The sequence below is a fragment of the Corylus avellana genome, chromosome ca8, assembly GCF_901000735.1.
Source record: "Corylus avellana chromosome ca8, CavTom2PMs-1.0".
NCBI lineage: Eukaryota > Viridiplantae > Streptophyta > Magnoliopsida > Fagales > Betulaceae > Corylus > Corylus avellana.
Window position 1 is genome coordinate 23813415 of NC_081548.1, and position 17794 is coordinate 23831208.

General features: G+C 36.2%; 2 protein-coding genes across 2 annotated transcripts; one reads left to right on the forward strand and one right to left on the reverse strand.

Annotated features, from left to right (window-relative positions):
• Positions 1 to 1145: 1145 nt before the first annotated feature.
• LOC132189276 (synaptotagmin-2-like) lies at positions 1146 to 7937 on the reverse strand. Its single transcript, XM_059603939.1, has 12 exons — positions 7369 to 7937; positions 6587 to 6685; positions 6429 to 6479; positions 6211 to 6334; positions 3818 to 3936; positions 3529 to 3630; positions 3315 to 3389; positions 3129 to 3205; positions 2803 to 3049; positions 2117 to 2467; positions 1643 to 1774; positions 1146 to 1439 (listed from the first exon to the last, which is right to left on the reverse strand). The coding sequence occupies exons 1-12, from the start codon at positions 7477 to 7479 to the stop codon at positions 1308 to 1310; spliced, it is 1620 nt and encodes a 539-aa protein (XP_059459922.1). The 5' UTR covers positions 7480 to 7937; the 3' UTR covers positions 1146 to 1307.
• A 7020-nt stretch (positions 7938 to 14957) lies between these two features.
• LOC132189730 (uncharacterized) lies at positions 14958 to 16320 on the forward strand. Its single transcript, XM_059604508.1, has one exon. The coding sequence runs from the start codon at positions 15325 to 15327 to the stop codon at positions 16027 to 16029; it is 705 nt and encodes a 234-aa protein (XP_059460491.1). The 5' UTR covers positions 14958 to 15324; the 3' UTR covers positions 16030 to 16320.
• The last annotated feature ends 1474 nt before the right edge of the window (positions 16321 to 17794 follow it).

Below are 17794 nucleotides of genomic sequence, written 5' to 3' on the forward strand. Positions count from 1 at the left end.
CATTTGACTTCCTAATAATTCTCAAACGAAATACCATCTATTTCAAATGAAATGATAAAAATCTTATTTCATCCAGCAAAAACGTAGCTCTCTACAAAGTCATAAGACCATTTATGAGGCCTAACGCTAGTGACATCTGAAGACAGAAGAGCCGACAATAAAAGCCCAGATGAACGACAATAGAAGTTAAAAGGCTTTCTATGTGAAACAAACAAATAGAGGGCTAGGGCACAAAAAAGCTACGTAGAAAGAGTAATGATGGTCTAGTTTGCTAGATTTAGTAAGGACGAAGAGGCAATGGCCCAATTGATCGTTTTGGGAATTGGGTGCCATTGATGGGGTGATTGACCATTGCAACTTCGTTTTTCATCAATGTCTAATCGTACTCATACACACACTTGGCCATCATCATCATCATGCATGACCATGATGGTTTATTCTCACCTGCGAAAGGTCACGTCTATCACTTGCTCTTTTTTTTTTTAAAGCTTTTTATGACTTCATTCCATTTTAATTCACCCATTAAAAATTACGTACTCTGTACCCTACGAATTTAATCATTAAAAAATAGTTTAATTGATTAAAATTATGCTTAATAAAGTATAGATCATTAATTCAAATTTTTCTATCCTCTTATATGTTAAAAAAAAAAAAAACATAAAAATTTATATTGAAGTAATTTTCTCATCATTTAATAATAAAAAAAAAGGTTTATTTACGTTTTTTTGTTTTGGGTCTTGGCATGCTAATAGCAATTGGGCCTGTTTGAAAGTTTGGGCAGTTTATCAGGCTCGATTGTAAAGGAACAAAACTTGGGCCACTCTGATTTTAAATTTAACAATTTACAATTTGGAAGCCCAAATCCTTCACGTATGTGGGCCAGAGGGAGACATCTAGGACCGGGATTTCTTTGTTATCGAGAAGTGCTGCGGAGCAGCAACTTTTCCGAAATCCATCCGGAAAAAGTTGCTGCTCCATGGCACTTTGGTAATTACAGCCATTATTATCCATGCCTTGTGTTATTAGGCAGCACACTACAATTTTTCTTACTCTTTCTCTTCTTTAGACAGAATTCTAGGAGATCTAAAACCGACATCCTGTGACTTCTAACCCAACATTTTAACACAAAGTAGGTGGAAACAAACTTGAATCAAACTTCTTCGGTGTATATACAGAAGAAAGTCAGTTTTCAAAGCAGCATACTATCAATCCAACTGAATAAAAGAACAGACATTTCTTTTAGCCTAAGAAAGCAAGAAAAATCGGACGTGTTCCCATTGAATGGCTACCCCTGGTCACCCAAAACCTCAAGATGAAGTTCGCCATTGCAGCTCGATTTGAATCCGTCCGTTCTTCGAGTCAATCAAATGGTACTTCTCATTGATTCTTTTGTTGCTAACAACATCAGAGAGATTTATATTCACGTATCCCAGAGTTTCCTGGTGTAAAGAGTATAATATTAGAGAGTACATAAAAACCTAAAATATAAGAATATGCAATTATGAGTAAACTTGTGCTTCAATTATCATTTTGTTTTTAATTTTTTATATATATAAAAAAACCCACTCTCCATCCATGAGTTGAATGGGTTACAATTTTAAAACTGGTGCTAAGATGATTTTAAGCTGGATGCAACGTGTACCTTGGGATGCAGCAGGCCCATCCTTGAGGAGGCACTAATTACTTCAACATAAATCCTATCACTGGTGGGCGGTTCCTCCAGAGTAAACGTAAACTCCTCTTCCCATCTTGGATCTCTGTTTTTCTTCACATGCTGTATTAATTGGCATGTAATCATCAGTTACACTATTGAAAAAGGTCCCCAAAAAAAAAAACTACACTCATGCTGAACTTCTTTAACAAGGGCTCAATCAAAAAGCAAGGGCAATAAGGCATTTTCAGAAACACAAATCGGTTGGAGAAACCCCGTAGCAAATGAACAAAATGCCACATCTTCAAAGAGAAGATATCTTTGCTGCTTTGAACAGGTTAGCTCTTAACAACAGTTTCAGGTTACCTAATGTAGAACTCCATTATATAGAACTATTAAGTGAAGACTGTACATAACATCTAACAGCCAAAAATGACAATGAGAACACATAAAAGAGCAATATACCTTTGTTTTTCGCTCCTCCCCTCTAAAAAGTAACCGTGCATATGGATTTGTGTGGTGCTTTCCTTCCACATCTACAGCTTCATGGATAATAATAACAAGCAAACCGCCACCAGCAGGTGTTCCATCGGGAGCCTTTTGTACCTCATTTGGATCTTCAATATCATCAGGTACTTGTTCTTCCGTAAAAGGTTTGTACACCACTTCCACAACAAGCTGCCCACGTGGCTTTTCATTTTGAACATCATTTGGGTCCATGTTTTTTAGTAGATTAAGAGTCATTGTTTTAGGTTCATCAGGTGCAAGCTCTTTCAATGGAATAACATTCATACCCATCTTCTCGTGCTTGCCAACCTAAGAAAAGGAAACAGCTTAACAAAGAAGTGTGGAAAAATGAAAGGAAATACAACTTAAAAAGTCATGAATTGGGTAACATGAGAACTGTAAAGGTCAATCAACGGCTGGTTTTAAACTAGAGAGAGGCTCTGAAATTCAACTGACGGTGGAAAGTAAAATCCAAAAGTTCTACTAAACAAAGAAGGGGTTAGAGGGTAATGAGTTGCCACATGTCGAGCAGAGAGTTTCAAAATGTAAGGGTGACCTCAAACTCAAGAATTTAACCAAAAACAAACCTTAAGAAACACACATGTTCCCAATCATAAACAATAAACAAACCTTAAGAAACACACCTGATCCCAATCATAAACACTTAGCTCTAGGGCTTGAGATTGTGGGTCCTTAACAACCATATGAAATTCCTCATTCCATTCAGGGTTCAAGTTACTGTGTTTGACAATTGTTTTCTTCGAAGGAAGCTTGTCCTCAGTGAGCTTTACTTTCACGTAAGGGTCTGATGCCCCCAGTAGATCTTTCTTTTTAAGCTTCATTGCCCTCAGAACCTTCACATTGAGAATCCCCACAGGTTTTTTCATGGCGCTGCCAAAAATTAAGTAATGTTAGCACATCTTAACAAAAGGCTTGCCATTATAACTTAAAGGTAGAGCGATGGACTTACTTTTGTGGATCCATTATTTGTACTTCTAGAGCTTTGGGCCATAGATACATATTTGCAACTTGATCTTTAATAAGCTCCTAGGGAAAAGGGTATATTCAGGAACGAAATGGGATTTATCAAATACAACTTTGTGCAGCAAATAAAATCAGTGATTTTACCAATCAAGTATATGCAGCCATTTCTTACCTGGACAAACCTATAAAGGCCAGGAATGGACATAGCATCTGCTCCGAGCAGTTTCAGTCCAAAGTCAACATGTGGCTGCAAAATTCAGAATAAAATCACTAAAAGGGGAAAAGGCAAAAGGGCCAACCCCCGGGATATAAAGCAATGAAGATAACTTTCTGCAAAACTATCATTAAGAAATTAATCATTGGAGAATTTAACCATTATCACACACCTTCTCCATAAGAGACACACACATTTTTGCAAAACAAGGAAAGGTTGGAACCAAAGGCTTCAGGGTGATACGTGGAGAAGCAAACACTTGCAGATCAACAACCTGAAAGATTCTCGTGAAATCTCAACTCTTTTAGGAAACTTGAAGCCAGTAATAATTCTTTCTTATTACATATGTGTGTGTGTGGGGAGAGATGTGTCTACACACCACGTGTGACCTTTTAATCATGAAACCAGCTTTTACAAATAATAGTTTCTTTCTCTTCACCAAAAGTTGTTCAAGAAAATACCTGAACTGTGGCTCTCAACCCAAATGCCTTAACTGCAATAGTGATGTTAGGATTTCCCGCCCACTTCACTGAGGGTTCCATTATCAACTCCTTCTCATCAGTGACATAAACCTTCATTCCTGGCATAGAACAAGACCAAGAATGAGCATTCTATCTGCGAGCACGCTTAACATGGGAAACAAAGATAAACATGTGCACATAGGGTAGGGAAGACACAAGATGAATGAAGTTAGCATAGTCATTGTTGACACTCCATATATGACTCGAGACAGCCTTGCAACTCTACTAAGAAGGGCGATAACAAGCCTTATTGTAATAATACCGCATATGGTACAGCCCAAACATATGCCTCTTTTAAATATCAGACCTATAGAAACAACAATGGCGGTCAGGCAAAGGAAAGGAAGTAGTTTAGATGATTCAATAATATTATTGCTTCAATTTAGAGTTCTTAATTCCTTCAACTATATAGATCTTAGTGATGGAATAATTAAGTCATAGTTTGTTGGTTTATTGTATCATTAAATATTTACTTATTTTGGTGTGAGAAACTTATCACGAAGCCACTGATTTCTGCTGCTTCCGTTATTGTTGCTGAGTTGGCCATCAGTCTTGCTATTGACCTGGGGTTGATCACAGTACTGTGGGCCAGGCTGTACAAGAAATCGTGAGACAGCCCGAGGCTGAGGGAAAAATGCAAGGTACTTTATGCTTAGCATGGCTTTTATGGGAGCTTTAACAATTTATGGAGTAGTTGTAGCCTTCTCCCTTCGTTTAATCCTATAACAATACATATTTTCTCTTGGTTTATTTCTTTGGAATTATTTACAAAATATCGTCTCAATTCATCCTATTTTATTAGATCCGTGGTGTGACATGGTTCTGAAGGATGAACTAGATCTTGACAGTTCCAATAAGATTTCATTCTTGAACAGAAATCCATTTTTTTTATTTATTTCATGACCAAAACAGGGGGGAATACATGTTAAACCACAATTTTGAATCAAAAGAGAGATTTCAAGAAATGGTGGATATATTCACTCTATCAATAACCAAGCCGAATCTGGCATATTGGGATTTACCTTTTCTATTGATTACTGCAAAGTGGATCAAAAACATTTCTTGAATGAGGTCCTCTACCAGTGCAAATAAATGGAACTGTATAGTTTATAGGAGAACCTATTATACAATACTCTAATACTTGCAACCTTAATTTACCACACTCTACATGCAGTGCCACTATCACTCTCCGTAGTGCCTTCCCAATCCTCCTTTGATGAGCCCTCTCCGGCTTCTTTCTTCCTCCATATCCACTCTATCCAACACCTTTCCCTTTTTTCCCTTCTGCCCCTCTCACACACTCCAATACCTCTATACCCTTCGCACCTGTCCCTCTTTCCCATCCTCCCTATCCAGTCCTTGCTATATCCTCCCCTACTACTTGTATTTTGGCTGAGGAGACAGACCTCATCAAGCCCCCCCTGGAGCCATGACCACCACCATATGGGCAGGTCAAGGCATTTCGTGAGCCTTGACTCTCAAAGGCTTGTAAATTCCATTTCCCTTTTTTTTTTTTCTCTCTCTTTTTTCTACTGCCTTCCTTTTGTATGTACCCCCTTTTTGACTCCAAAGGCTCTCTTTGCCTGTATCCCCCCTCATACTTGTTGTCAGACACCTTTCTTCTGGGGCATCATTATGGATTTCTCCTCCCATGACGTAAGTCCAGCTAGCTTTAGAGTGGCTTGTTCCAATGTGGAGCCCAAGTCTACCTTGCTTGCTCTTGTATGGGACTTTTCTTATTGAGCATTCTAGTTGAGTTTCCCTTCTGAGTATCCCAACCACTTTCAACCATCAGTTTTAGTCGCAACCTTGCTTGCTCCCATATGGGACTTTTCTTACTCAATCATTCTAGCTAAGGTTCCTTCTGAGCACCCCAATAGGCTATTGCTTCAACCGTCAGTTTTAGTCACAACCTTCTGTCTTGATCTTTTGGCCAAGATTTTCATTGGACCAAGCCTTTGACCTATTTCCAAATGTATTGTTTCAGCTGAGATTTGTGCTATTGTTGGGATTTTCCTTTCTTTTATTTTGTGTTTTTCTCTTGTTTTTCTTGTTCTTCTGTCGCTTTAGTTACTGTAATCTTATCCCCCCCCCCCCCAAAAAAAAACCTTAAATCTTCCCTCCCTCCCTCCCCATGTTGGCAGAGTACAATTTTTATTTTTATTTCTCACATAACTTGAAAAATACTTGTTAGTTCACTAGGACAAACGTAATTTGTAAGCAAATATCTGAAAACATACTGAAACTAAAGAACTCCTCAGAACAAAATTACATATGCTATTTTTTATCAGATGCATCTGTGTGTGTGAGAGAGAGAGAGAGATCAATTCAACCTGGAAAAGTTGGTGGCAGGGTGCCCAAGCTCAGTACTTCAAATTCAACAGAATCTATTTTGTATTTTGGAATTTGCTCAGCAATAATAGGCTTTGCTATAGTTCTTACAGTCTTGCAAATTGCCTAGAAATTTTGAACCACAAATACTCAATATAAAAATCATGCAAAAGAGTATTGTCCATTAGATAAGAAAAAAACATCATTAGAGGATGCATACCTTGTCCAGATAAGGCCACATACTTTCAATAAATTTGTTAAGCCAGTCAAGCTACACAAAAACAAAAGTAAAAGAAGTTTGTTATTTAAGCAGCACATTGCATTTTGGCAACCAAAATACACAACTGGATGAAAAAAGAGTTCTAAAGAATAACATACACGATCATAATCTGGATTTTTAACCCACGGGGGTATCTCCGGAAGCAAACGTTGTAAAGTTTTTGAATCTTGCTCCACCAAAGGACGAATTACGGGATGCTGCACATGAAAAATGCAATCTACTTACAAGTAGGTTTTAAATGCTATACATATAACATTCCTTTTGTTTCTTTCTAACTCTTGCGCTTAGTGAGAAACATTAAGAGTGTATTAATATAGAATTCATTTTACAACAAATTTGTTATAGCAGTTGAAAGATTAGAAAGCAAGGTCCTAACTAAGATCAGCTGAATTTGGTGCATTAGATATTGTGGGAGAATCTAAGGATCTTTAATTTAACATATGCAATACTCCAAACTATAATAGAATACAACTCGTTGAAATATAATATTAATTTGCATACACTGCACAGTCTGTCCAACCAGATTAAGATCATAATACAAAGTACTTCAATTCCTGAATAGAGACCATAGATGCCAATTTGTAATGCAAGCACAGGCACAGCAGTAACTCAGAGGAGCTAAGAAATAGCCACGGCATATTCTTGTTGTTATGACTTATTTAATCTCATTTCAGATGACACTATCATGAACAAAAAATGTAAAACCTTTCTTTTTTTTCCACAAAATAAGCAAGCATTCATTGTAGTACAAGCATGAAAGATATACAAAGATGACAGTTCAGCCAAACGGAACCAAGAGTAACCTATGGAAATCCAAAATTGAACTCAAAATCAAATTACAATGTAAAATAAAGAGAAAGAAAGGGAGAGAGACACTTACCTTGACATCAGTTGGCTGGAAGTAGATGAACATGTAGTATCCAATCACAAGCCCAAGTGAAATTCCCACTCCAAAACCCCAAAGACCCAGTATAGTACTCACAAACCCCATCTCCAGTCCACTCTCACTCCACCCCAAATCACCTCTGTCCCCAAAAACAGAACAACAAACAAGAACGAAGCAAAAGACCCTCCTTTGTTCACTTGCTAAGTCTGTCGTACAACACTACAAACAAAACCCAGAAGGAAAACAAATGTATAATCACCAAAATATCTCTTATCATTTATACCCTTTCTTGAGAATTTGTGAAATCACATTGTCTTGGAGGTTAAAAGAAAATGGAAAGAAAAAAAAAAAAAATTACTCAGTTTTGGTTGCCAGACAAGATATGTATCTAATTCTTATCAGAAAGTGTAGTAAAGGCGCATTTATTCTTGTGGACAATCTTTTTGACGTTCAACGACCACTTGATCCACGCAACGGCTTGAAAAGGAAATCTTCGGGAACGTGATATTTGGGTGGTGTCGGCAACGTTTCAATGGCTCCCCCGGTGACTCGTCAAAGTTTTTGAAATATTAATTTTTTCGTTTCAACAGTGGGAGAGGGACCGGTTACTGTTGCCACTCCGGCTCCAGCGTGGAGCCGTTAATAAGTCAAGCAAACGATCATGTACGAAATACATATTTGGAAAGAAAAGATAAACTAATACTTTTATATATATATATATATTTTCTACATATATATAATTTTTTTTTTTGAACATATATATATATATATATAAATTGTTTTCAAATCACTGCTTAGCTTTATGGGGGCTTTACAGCTTTTTGATTAGTTTTGGTGCTGTTTGTTATGATCGTGCCCTCTATGATGGGTTCCTTGTCTATCTCTCTTGCTTTCCTGCTTTTGTCTTGTTACTGGCATTAGGATAAGATTAGAAATGGCAGCACCGAGTCTACCGACGCATTGATTGCAGGGTATAATTTCCCCCCTGGAATCGAAGACGGATAAAACAAAAAAGTTGTTCATTATAACCGGTTGCATCATCGCTATTGAATGACACTCCATCCCATACCCATTTCTTCAGTAAAGTAAAAGGCTAAAAGCCTGTCCCGATTTGCTTCCTTTAATTACACGTAAGGGTTAATATTTAGCAGATGCTAATAAATTTTTATTTTATGGCTTATGAGAGATTAATTAATTAGAGATGTTGTGATGCAACTCACACGTTACTCTTTAACTCTTTTCATTGTGCAATAATTTGTTTCCTTCGGTTTTGTAGGATCATCTCTTTGGAGAAACCGTTGCAATGGAAAGAAGACAAGCTTTAAATGATTGATCTAAATGAATACGTTTATCCCAAGAATTTAGGTATGAGTAAGAAACTTTTGTTTACCCTTTTCATAAAATACATTAATTGATTATTTTGCCCATTCATATGCCCTCTATCCTAGACTAAACATTTGTGCCGGAATTAAGATTGACTGGAGAAATTAAATAATTTATTCTCATCTCTCAATTATCTTTTAACCATTTTCATAGTGGTTAGATAAATTCATTGAGTTTGTATGAGATTTATATGAATCCACAAATTTAAATGGAATAAGAAGAGGAAAAAATAGAAAAAATATTGATGTTAATAGGGTTTTAATGGTACTGACGTGAATCAAATAGGTTTTGGGTTGTCTGAACACCTTTTTGTGAATAAATTCGTGAGCCTAATCCATCTCATAAAATTGGTTCAATAAGAGATTGTTGTCCATTTCTTATAGACATACCAAAGATCTTGTTCACATGCAATGTGAGATCATTCATCAACACCTCTTCATGCAGGCCAGTATTTTCCTTGGTCATTGTCAGGGAGTAAGTAGTATAACTACATTCGTTCTGTGGTAAGCTATAATACCATGAAGAAATTCATTGGCTTAACTCAACTCATAAAACCGGTTCAATAAGAGAGGGCTGTCAATTCCTTATAAACATGCTCAAGATCTTGTCCATAGGTAATGTCGAATCATTCATTAACAGTTTGAACATGTCAATTTTATATTAAAAAAAAAAAAAAAAAAAAAAACTCTCTTTCACGTAAGACTCAAACAAACCACAATTCAAACAAACAATTACAGTCCACCGTTGAATAAGATCTTAATACCCAAGTTTGTACTCGTGATTGGACCAAGAAATTTCTATTGAAGTATTGGAAACACGGCAGCTTTGATATTTCAGTGATGCTTCCTCTCTTTCTCAAAGGTAGATGTTTCAAGCCGACATGAATAATTATTGGTAGTTTATGGGGCCGGAGATTCTGTTGTTATTTTGAGAAAGAAAAAAAAAATTTGTGACCACATGAATAGTGACTCGAGAAAAAAACACTTGAATATGACATATCCTTAACTTTCAATCTACACTATCCTCGTTTTTTCCTTTTTCTGAGCTGTATCTACAAAATTTGAACCAGTGGTCACGATTAATAGGGCACATCTATAAGTCTCACTGTTCATATGAAATATCTAGAGATTAATTTCACTTGTGGTCTCAATTGCTGTGTCATAAAGCAAAAGTGGCCCATCTTAAATCTTCTGAAAAATTCTCGATAATACTCATTTGTTCAAACAAAGAGTACACGTATCCGAACACCTGCTCAAATAACTAGACCACTCACTCCTGCAATCTAGGCAAAAGATTATAGGGTTCAATAGGTCATTTTCTGGTCATGTGTTCCAACTATCATAGCTGAAATTTCAAGCACTTAAATTAAAAAAAATAAAAACGCCAGCTTCCAATATGGCGACATGACTAGTGACTACGGCGTAGTAGACGCGGCACTGGGCCACGGGAGCAACACGGAAATGATCTGTCTAGGCCCTATCCTGTACTAGCCATCAATTTCTATTGAAGCCCACCATGAATAACTTTCCAATATATAATTTCTATATATTTTGGAATCTTGTGTTTATTTGGTTCTCCCTCACATGAAAATAAATAATTATATGATCTTTAATTCCTGGTGGTGATATTAGCACTAGCAGGGGTAGGGGATATGAATCTTGTGGTGAAAGTAGGATTACAAGAAGATTTGGCAGCATTTTGAGAGACAAAAGGGGGTCCCTCCATTGATGGAAACAAAAGCAAATAAAAAAAGTTATGTTTATAATTTAAATATAATCCCCCTAATAATAGAAGGGAGATGACAACAAAATTTAAGAATAGAATATTGCCTACAATTTCCTTTCCTTTGAATTGCTGCTATCACCAATCATTGTATGCAATTTCACGTATTTCTTGCATTTTACAACTCAATTTGTTATGTTTCTCTCAATATTTTAATTTGGTTAATGTACCTTATCGATCTATTACAACGTCCTAATTGTTTTCCTCAAAAAGGTAAAAAAAAAAATACCCTTAAAATTAATATATATAACCCACGGCGTGTACATGGGTTTTTATTATTGTTTTTTTTTTCTGAATTTTTTGAATTTTTGGAAATATATTGCAATCCTAACCATATATTATTACGAGTGCATGTAGAATTATACATTAGAGAATAACTTCTATGTGGTTTGTGCATAAAATAAGGGTTTTGTGTAAATTATCCATTGGTTGCCACATCAGTTATAATACTCTAAGAAAAATTAAACACTCACACTTGATTATATCAGGTTTTATTAATTTAAAAAAATTAAAAAAAAATAAATATAGAAGGGTGGCAAAGGGAGGTGGGTGGCGGTTCGCCGCCACATTCGTTGGCCAGGGTGGCTGCGGGGTGGAGGGAGAGAGATTCGATTGGGCGGTGGGTGAAGGAGTCTGGGCGTGGGCGGTAGTTCGATCTGATCAATAGAGGCTGGCGGTGGTTGGTGAAGGCTGATGGTGGCTAAATGGCTGTGTGGGAAGTTAATCCTATACTTTGCAAACATGTAATTTTTTTTCAATTTTCTGAAATTGATGCTAAGTAGTTTACACAAAAGTTGACTTTTGGCATGACTTTTGTGCCACAACCACATAACAGCTACTCTCTTACACATTATCAAAAGCAACATGCTGGTTGGCAATCGTAACATAGATCAGGCCTGTCAATCTAGCATATAGTATGCGATTTTGGGCTTATCAGGAAAGATGTAGGCCCAAGCAATCTGAGCCATGTTAAGCCCTAGCTTGTGGTTGCAGGCGACCTATATGAAAGCAAGCATAATTTGTTTGCCTTTTTTATTCTTATTTTGTGGCCCAACTTATTTGTGTGGACTTTAAGAAGGTCTACGACACACAAATGGTTTTTTTTTTTTTTTTTTTTTTTTTAATTAAGAAAGTTTACATATTTTCTTTAAATTATTATTTAATTAATAATGTCATTTTCAAACTTTTAATTATCACAATGTCTCTCTTAAACTACCAAAAAATTAATAATGTCTCTCTTTTTGCAAGCCTTAGGGGGAAGCATTATCAATTTTTTTATAGTTTAAAGAAGACATTGTCAATTTAATATATTAAATGTATTTAGAGTATGTAATTCTCACATATATTTAGAAATACATGTTAATTTAATAAATTAAGCCTTCAACCTAGTTTTATCTTAGATTAAATCATTCTCTTTGACCGCCATAAAAGAGTTCGGGAAAGAAAAAAAGAAGAGAGAAAAAAAAAAAAAAAAGCTCAGTAGGTCGTAAAAGAAGGCCAAGAGAGAGTACAATTAATCAAAAACAAGAAAAATAGGTTACATGCACGTAATTGTAAATAGCAAATTGGAAGGAATGGCATGGTTGGTTGGAGATTTGGATCTGATCTGAAAAGGATATTGGGAGATTTTAGACCTTTTTCATCATTTGACCATTCTTTCAAGACACCGACCTTTCCTTTATTTATGCAATGACCCTTTATCTCATGCACCAGCAACAAATATTTTACTCCCCCTCCTTTATTTTTCTTTGCTTCAATGATGATATCCAACCAAAATCTATAAATTAAGACATGTGACCATGCTGCTTCCTACTAATGTCAGCTGTCGACGAGGATACCATCAGCTAAAGACACCCCCCAATTATACAAGGCCGCCTACACATTTAAAACTAACTACAATAACATTTTCAGATTATAAAAACCCATTACTATATATATTAGTTAATGTGTGATCATAACAAATTGAATTACAATATATTAAGGGTAATTTTGAGTTCGTAATTTTAAACGTTTAGTAAAATTATGGTTTGATCTTTAAAACTGTGTACTTCATTGTCTATGATTTGAGAAGATAAATTTTTTTACACATACTCCCAAATTAAATATTTTTCAAGATTTTATTTAAAAATACATTTTTAGTCTACAAAATTATAGGGTCGTGACCAAAAAGACTCTAACAATGAGAGCTTTTATCAAATGGTCGGCCTTGTTAAATTATTATGACGTCTATCCTCATTTTCCGTTGAATATTCCACGTATATGAAGAACGACGTGTGGGGATTGCCATTATAAGCGTGATTCTATCTTTCTTTCCCAAAAGCTATCAATGCCTTTGGTTAGGGAAGGTTGCAAAAGAAGCTTTATAACATTGGACCTTTTTCTTTCTTTCTTTTCTAACTTTTTTATACCATGTGCGACAACATACGATGGCCAAGGGGGAAAAGAAATCCAATTGCAATCAGCAATATTTCATTCTAAAACTAGTTTACGGCTAAAGTTTTGGTTGATGGTTAAACCATTAATCTTTACGATCGTGAATTCAATGTTTACGGCAGCCAACTTTATTGGCACTAACCCGTGTGAGGAATAGAGACCATTTTTCTTATCCCTTATAATCTACTTACATAAAATATTTTGGTATTATGCATGAGCATAACATAATACCAAAGCATTTTAATTTACTTTATAAATTTTCTCCTTCCGTGGTATGGTGTTTGCTCAAATATCAATTCTTAAGGAGCTTGTTAAGACACAATGCCACCCCATGCGACCGCTTTAAAAATAGATTTGTGGGACGCGATATCGAGGTCCATAAAAAACTTTAGTTTGTTTTCCTTAACACCAATTGATTTTACGTGGAATGACAACTCACTGTTAGACAAATAGTATCAAAGTCAAAAAGTCATTGGATCGAGTCGCAAGAGTGTCATCGTGGAGGAGAGCTTGTTGAGACACAATGTCATTCTCTGCTACCAATCTAAAAACAAGAATTGAGTTTTTTTTTTAAAAAAATCTTAAGGCCGTTGAATAGTGATTTGGTTAATTAAACCGTAATTCCTTAGGATCGTGACATATGATGAAGCCTCCCTAACTTTATAGACCTCATACGCTCCATGAGTTTTAAGTTATGGGCTTGAAGTTGAAGCAAACCACAAGCTTTCGGTGGTTAAGACCTCGCTGTCTCCACTCTCCAATCAAAAAATAAATAATATCCCCCAGACGTCATCGATCAATTTCTTGCAACAAACCAAACATGATGGATTAGACTCAACAAACCAAACATGCATTATCAGTCACCTTTAGTATTTAAGTGCGAAATAATTAACAGGGGCCCCAAGATGTTACAATGTCTTCAATTTTGTCCTCAAATATCGTACACAAAGCTGCAGCCACCAGACCAATATATACACCATTAATTACATTTATACCCTCACAAATTCAACCTGAACTAATGCATCCCGTCTTTTAATGTTTATCAAATCATTATTATCTTAAATATTTAAGCATCTTATTAATATTTTAACACTCATCCTTAATAAATGAGGTTCAACACGTAAAATAGTTAATTGAAATAAAATGTAAATTATAAAACAGGATTTATACTCAAGATCTTTGAGTTGATTTCTAAAATATTTTGTAAATAAAAAATGATTAATCTATTCAATTAATCAATATTTTAATTAAATAGTTTTAAACATATGAGTACTATCACATCAATTTAATATATTACATAGCATTTAAAAAAAAAAAAAAAATTGAGTTGAGAGAGGACCAATGGAAAAAATTTTAAAAATACAGGCACAAGTGCGATGCAGATGTATATTATATATGGATGCATCCGTGGCATGCTAACAAAATCCATAAATATATGCATACCACTTGCATCGTGGCACAAATGGGGCCACCAATGATTCATTATAAAATCTAGTCATCCTACGTAGGAAAATGTCTAGAATTTCGCCAAGTGTAAGGATATAATTCGCTCTCCCACAAATATCTTAGTTTATTGTGTTGCGCTCCCACATTCCTTGCACGTGAGGTCACAGTGGAAAACAATGCATGAGAGAACTGGGGACCACCGTCCAGATGACGTGAATGGCTAGGATTTCTCGCGTGTCACCATCTGAACTGACAGACCTAGTCGAGGAACCCGAGGAGAAGATCGACGGTCACAGTCCCCTCAACGGCTAATTTCGTAAAACACGATCCAACGGTCGAAAGCGCTTCGGCGGTTGCCGCCCTACAGTAACCCAGGTCTTGGACTTAAGAGGGTAGCCGACCGCAACGGTTGTCGGTAAATTAGGAGGAACAGTAACATTTAAATTATTTAATTCCATAAAAATCTAATATATACCAAAATGAAATAAGAAAAAGTCGTAATGATAATAAAGTAGCCGTTGGAGCTTTGTTTCTATAAAAAGGGCGTCTGTGTTGACACGAAGATCCATGAAAGTAGCGTATAGAAAGCAAATCTGAACCCTCTCATCTAGGGTCTCTCTAAGTTCCTTTTCTGGGTTAAATAACTTATACCCAACTTCATATTTTTGATTTTTCCTTCTGTTAATTTCTTATAGTTAGATCTGTATAAGTTTCTTGTTTTGTGAGTAATTGTATGAGATCTTTCAAATTAACTTGTTGATTTATGTTTCAACTTTCTCAAGTAAATTAATCTGGTATATATAGCTGTTATTTTTTGTTGTTTGTTCTAACAAGTTTCAGGCTATTGATCGGGTTATTATAGATCATCGCCTCTGTTTTCTTGTTGAAGATTTAAACAATCTGACTATGGATGCAGCTCTGGTACCATATTCGTCACTAGACCAATCAGTTTCTCCCTACAAGCAAATCAAAACCCCAAGGAAAAGCGCTCGCGCTTTCATTTCTAAGCCCTCTAAAAATCTCTCCCCGACAAACGTCCATGGCGGTCTCTTGCTGCACCACCACCCTCCTCCTCCGCTCTCAGCCTCAATATTCTTCAGCCACTCATTTCAACCACATCATCAACAACAACAACAACAACCACCTCTTCTTCCTCTACCAACTCCCATAGCCCACCAGTACTCTCTTCCTTCTCGAACCCGAAAGCCGAACAACAAACGCAGGGAGCAGTCCCTGACTCCAAAGAAATCAAAGCCCACAAAGAGAGAGGATCCGAATAAGCAAGACTTGGCGCCGTCGACTAGGCGAGCTGTTTCCGAGTGTTTGATGGTGGCTTCCACTAAGCCGTTAGGGCCCGACCCGAATGATCTACCCAAGGATGTTTCTCGGGTATTCTCGTCAACGGCGGCGGGGGATAAGAGTTTCGGAAAGGTCCTCGCCATAGAAGAGTTGGAGATGTTTTCGGGTACAGTATTTAGTCTGGCTCCGCCTCCGAGTAGCTTGCCGCTGCCCAAGTTTTCTCTGAGGCCAAAGCTTTGTTGCAACGCTGAGGCTGCCGGAATCGATGCCGGAGCGACAGATAATCTCCGGCGTATGTTACGTCTCCGGTGAAGTTGTTGCCATTTTGGTTTGTCGTTTGGTCTTATGTGTAAATAAAAGCATCAGCCTGGGTGTTTTTTTTGCTGATTGTGCTGTAATATTTCTTTTTCTTTTTTTTGGATGAATTTGTGATCACCACCTGTGTTTTTGAATTGGGGTGCACACAAACATACGAGGACGATCGGGTCCTTGGGACTAGGAGAACACCTGACGGTCTATTTTGTTTTTCTTTTGTTTTTTTAGTTGAATAATATTATGTACTTTTCCTTTTTGCATGAAATAAAATAAGTATTTTTCTGATCATGGTGGTTTGTTGAAACGCATGGGCATTCTAGAGTTTTCAGCCGGGCTGAACAGAAAACATATACGAAAGAAAGGATCAGTTGACCTTAAATTTGAGCTTGGTTCCTAAAATGCCCTTCATCTCTCCAAAACCATAGCCACTGCTGCCATTAAAGGGGTTCATTTTCTGTAGTGGCTGCTACCTCAATAAAAATGGTGGCCTAAGGGCAAAAAGTTATATTAATTTTAATTATTAATATAAAAATTAATGTAAATATCGTTCTTCTAGCTTTATGAGATGTAAAATTACTAATCAAATTTTTTAGGTTCATGTTTTTTGTAAATATATTATTCTCAATAGATGATAATATGACTAATCTATTTTATCTTTTTGTAAGATAAATAATTGTAATTGGTATATATATATATATATATTTGGATCGTGCTTTTTAGTTTGAAATTTTTTAAGATTTTAAACATGTTACATCACTTTTTTGTTAACATTATTTTTTGATAAATTTAAGATAAGATTTGATAAGAGTGTCAAAATTGGCGCTCATAAGACTACACACTACGGGCCGGTGACACAGAAACTTCTGGACAGCACGTTTTCCCTTCTAGATTGGGCAGTAGAAAAGTTGGTGACTACTTGTGGTTATGGTCTCTGTTGTATTTTCATTTCCCTTTATTTATTTATTTATTTTTATGTTGTTTCCCTGTATTGGTTTGTTTCTCCTCTTCTTATCCTTGTACTGTCTCAAACTATTCAAAAAATAAAAAAGTTGATATCTAGTTCACAAAATAATTGATCGCTAAACCTCACCCCTCTTTTTTCTCCTCAAAATATTATTACCTTTTTAATTGTGAAACCTGTTTAATTCAAGCTAATCAAACGGAATAGGAAGAACAATGATCAATAAACATATTTTCATACACAGCTAACAGTTAACAGATCATAGAGTAAACAGGACAGGGAGAGAAAGGGCAGGCCACTTCAATGAAGGGTATTTCTCATTGATGCCAGAGGAGAGGTAAACCACATTCATGCCTGTCCTGAAATCTCATATTTGGTACAAACTTAATTCTCTGAATACTTATGGCCGCATTTGGTACAGCGATAAAATGTAGTCTGCCCTTCATCTGCTGATCTCATCTATGGCGACAAAAAAGATAAGAAAATGTGCAAGTTCTTAAGAACAAGGCCCCTTGCATTGAGTGCTCAGAAAAAAGAAAGAAAAAAAGGTATCTAATATTGAATGGTAGAATACCTGCATAGTCCAAAACTCAGCCTCATCATTATAGCATTTTTCACACTTCTTTTTCACCTGTCAAGACAAAATTATTGTTGCAGCAGATTCCTGGGGAAACACCATGGCTGCAAATCAAAACTATAAAGTAGTTACCTTTGATAATTGTACTTCCTGGTCACGAATCAGCGAGATACCCAGCTCCATTCTGATATCCTGCAACACAACAAGGATACATAGGGAAATAA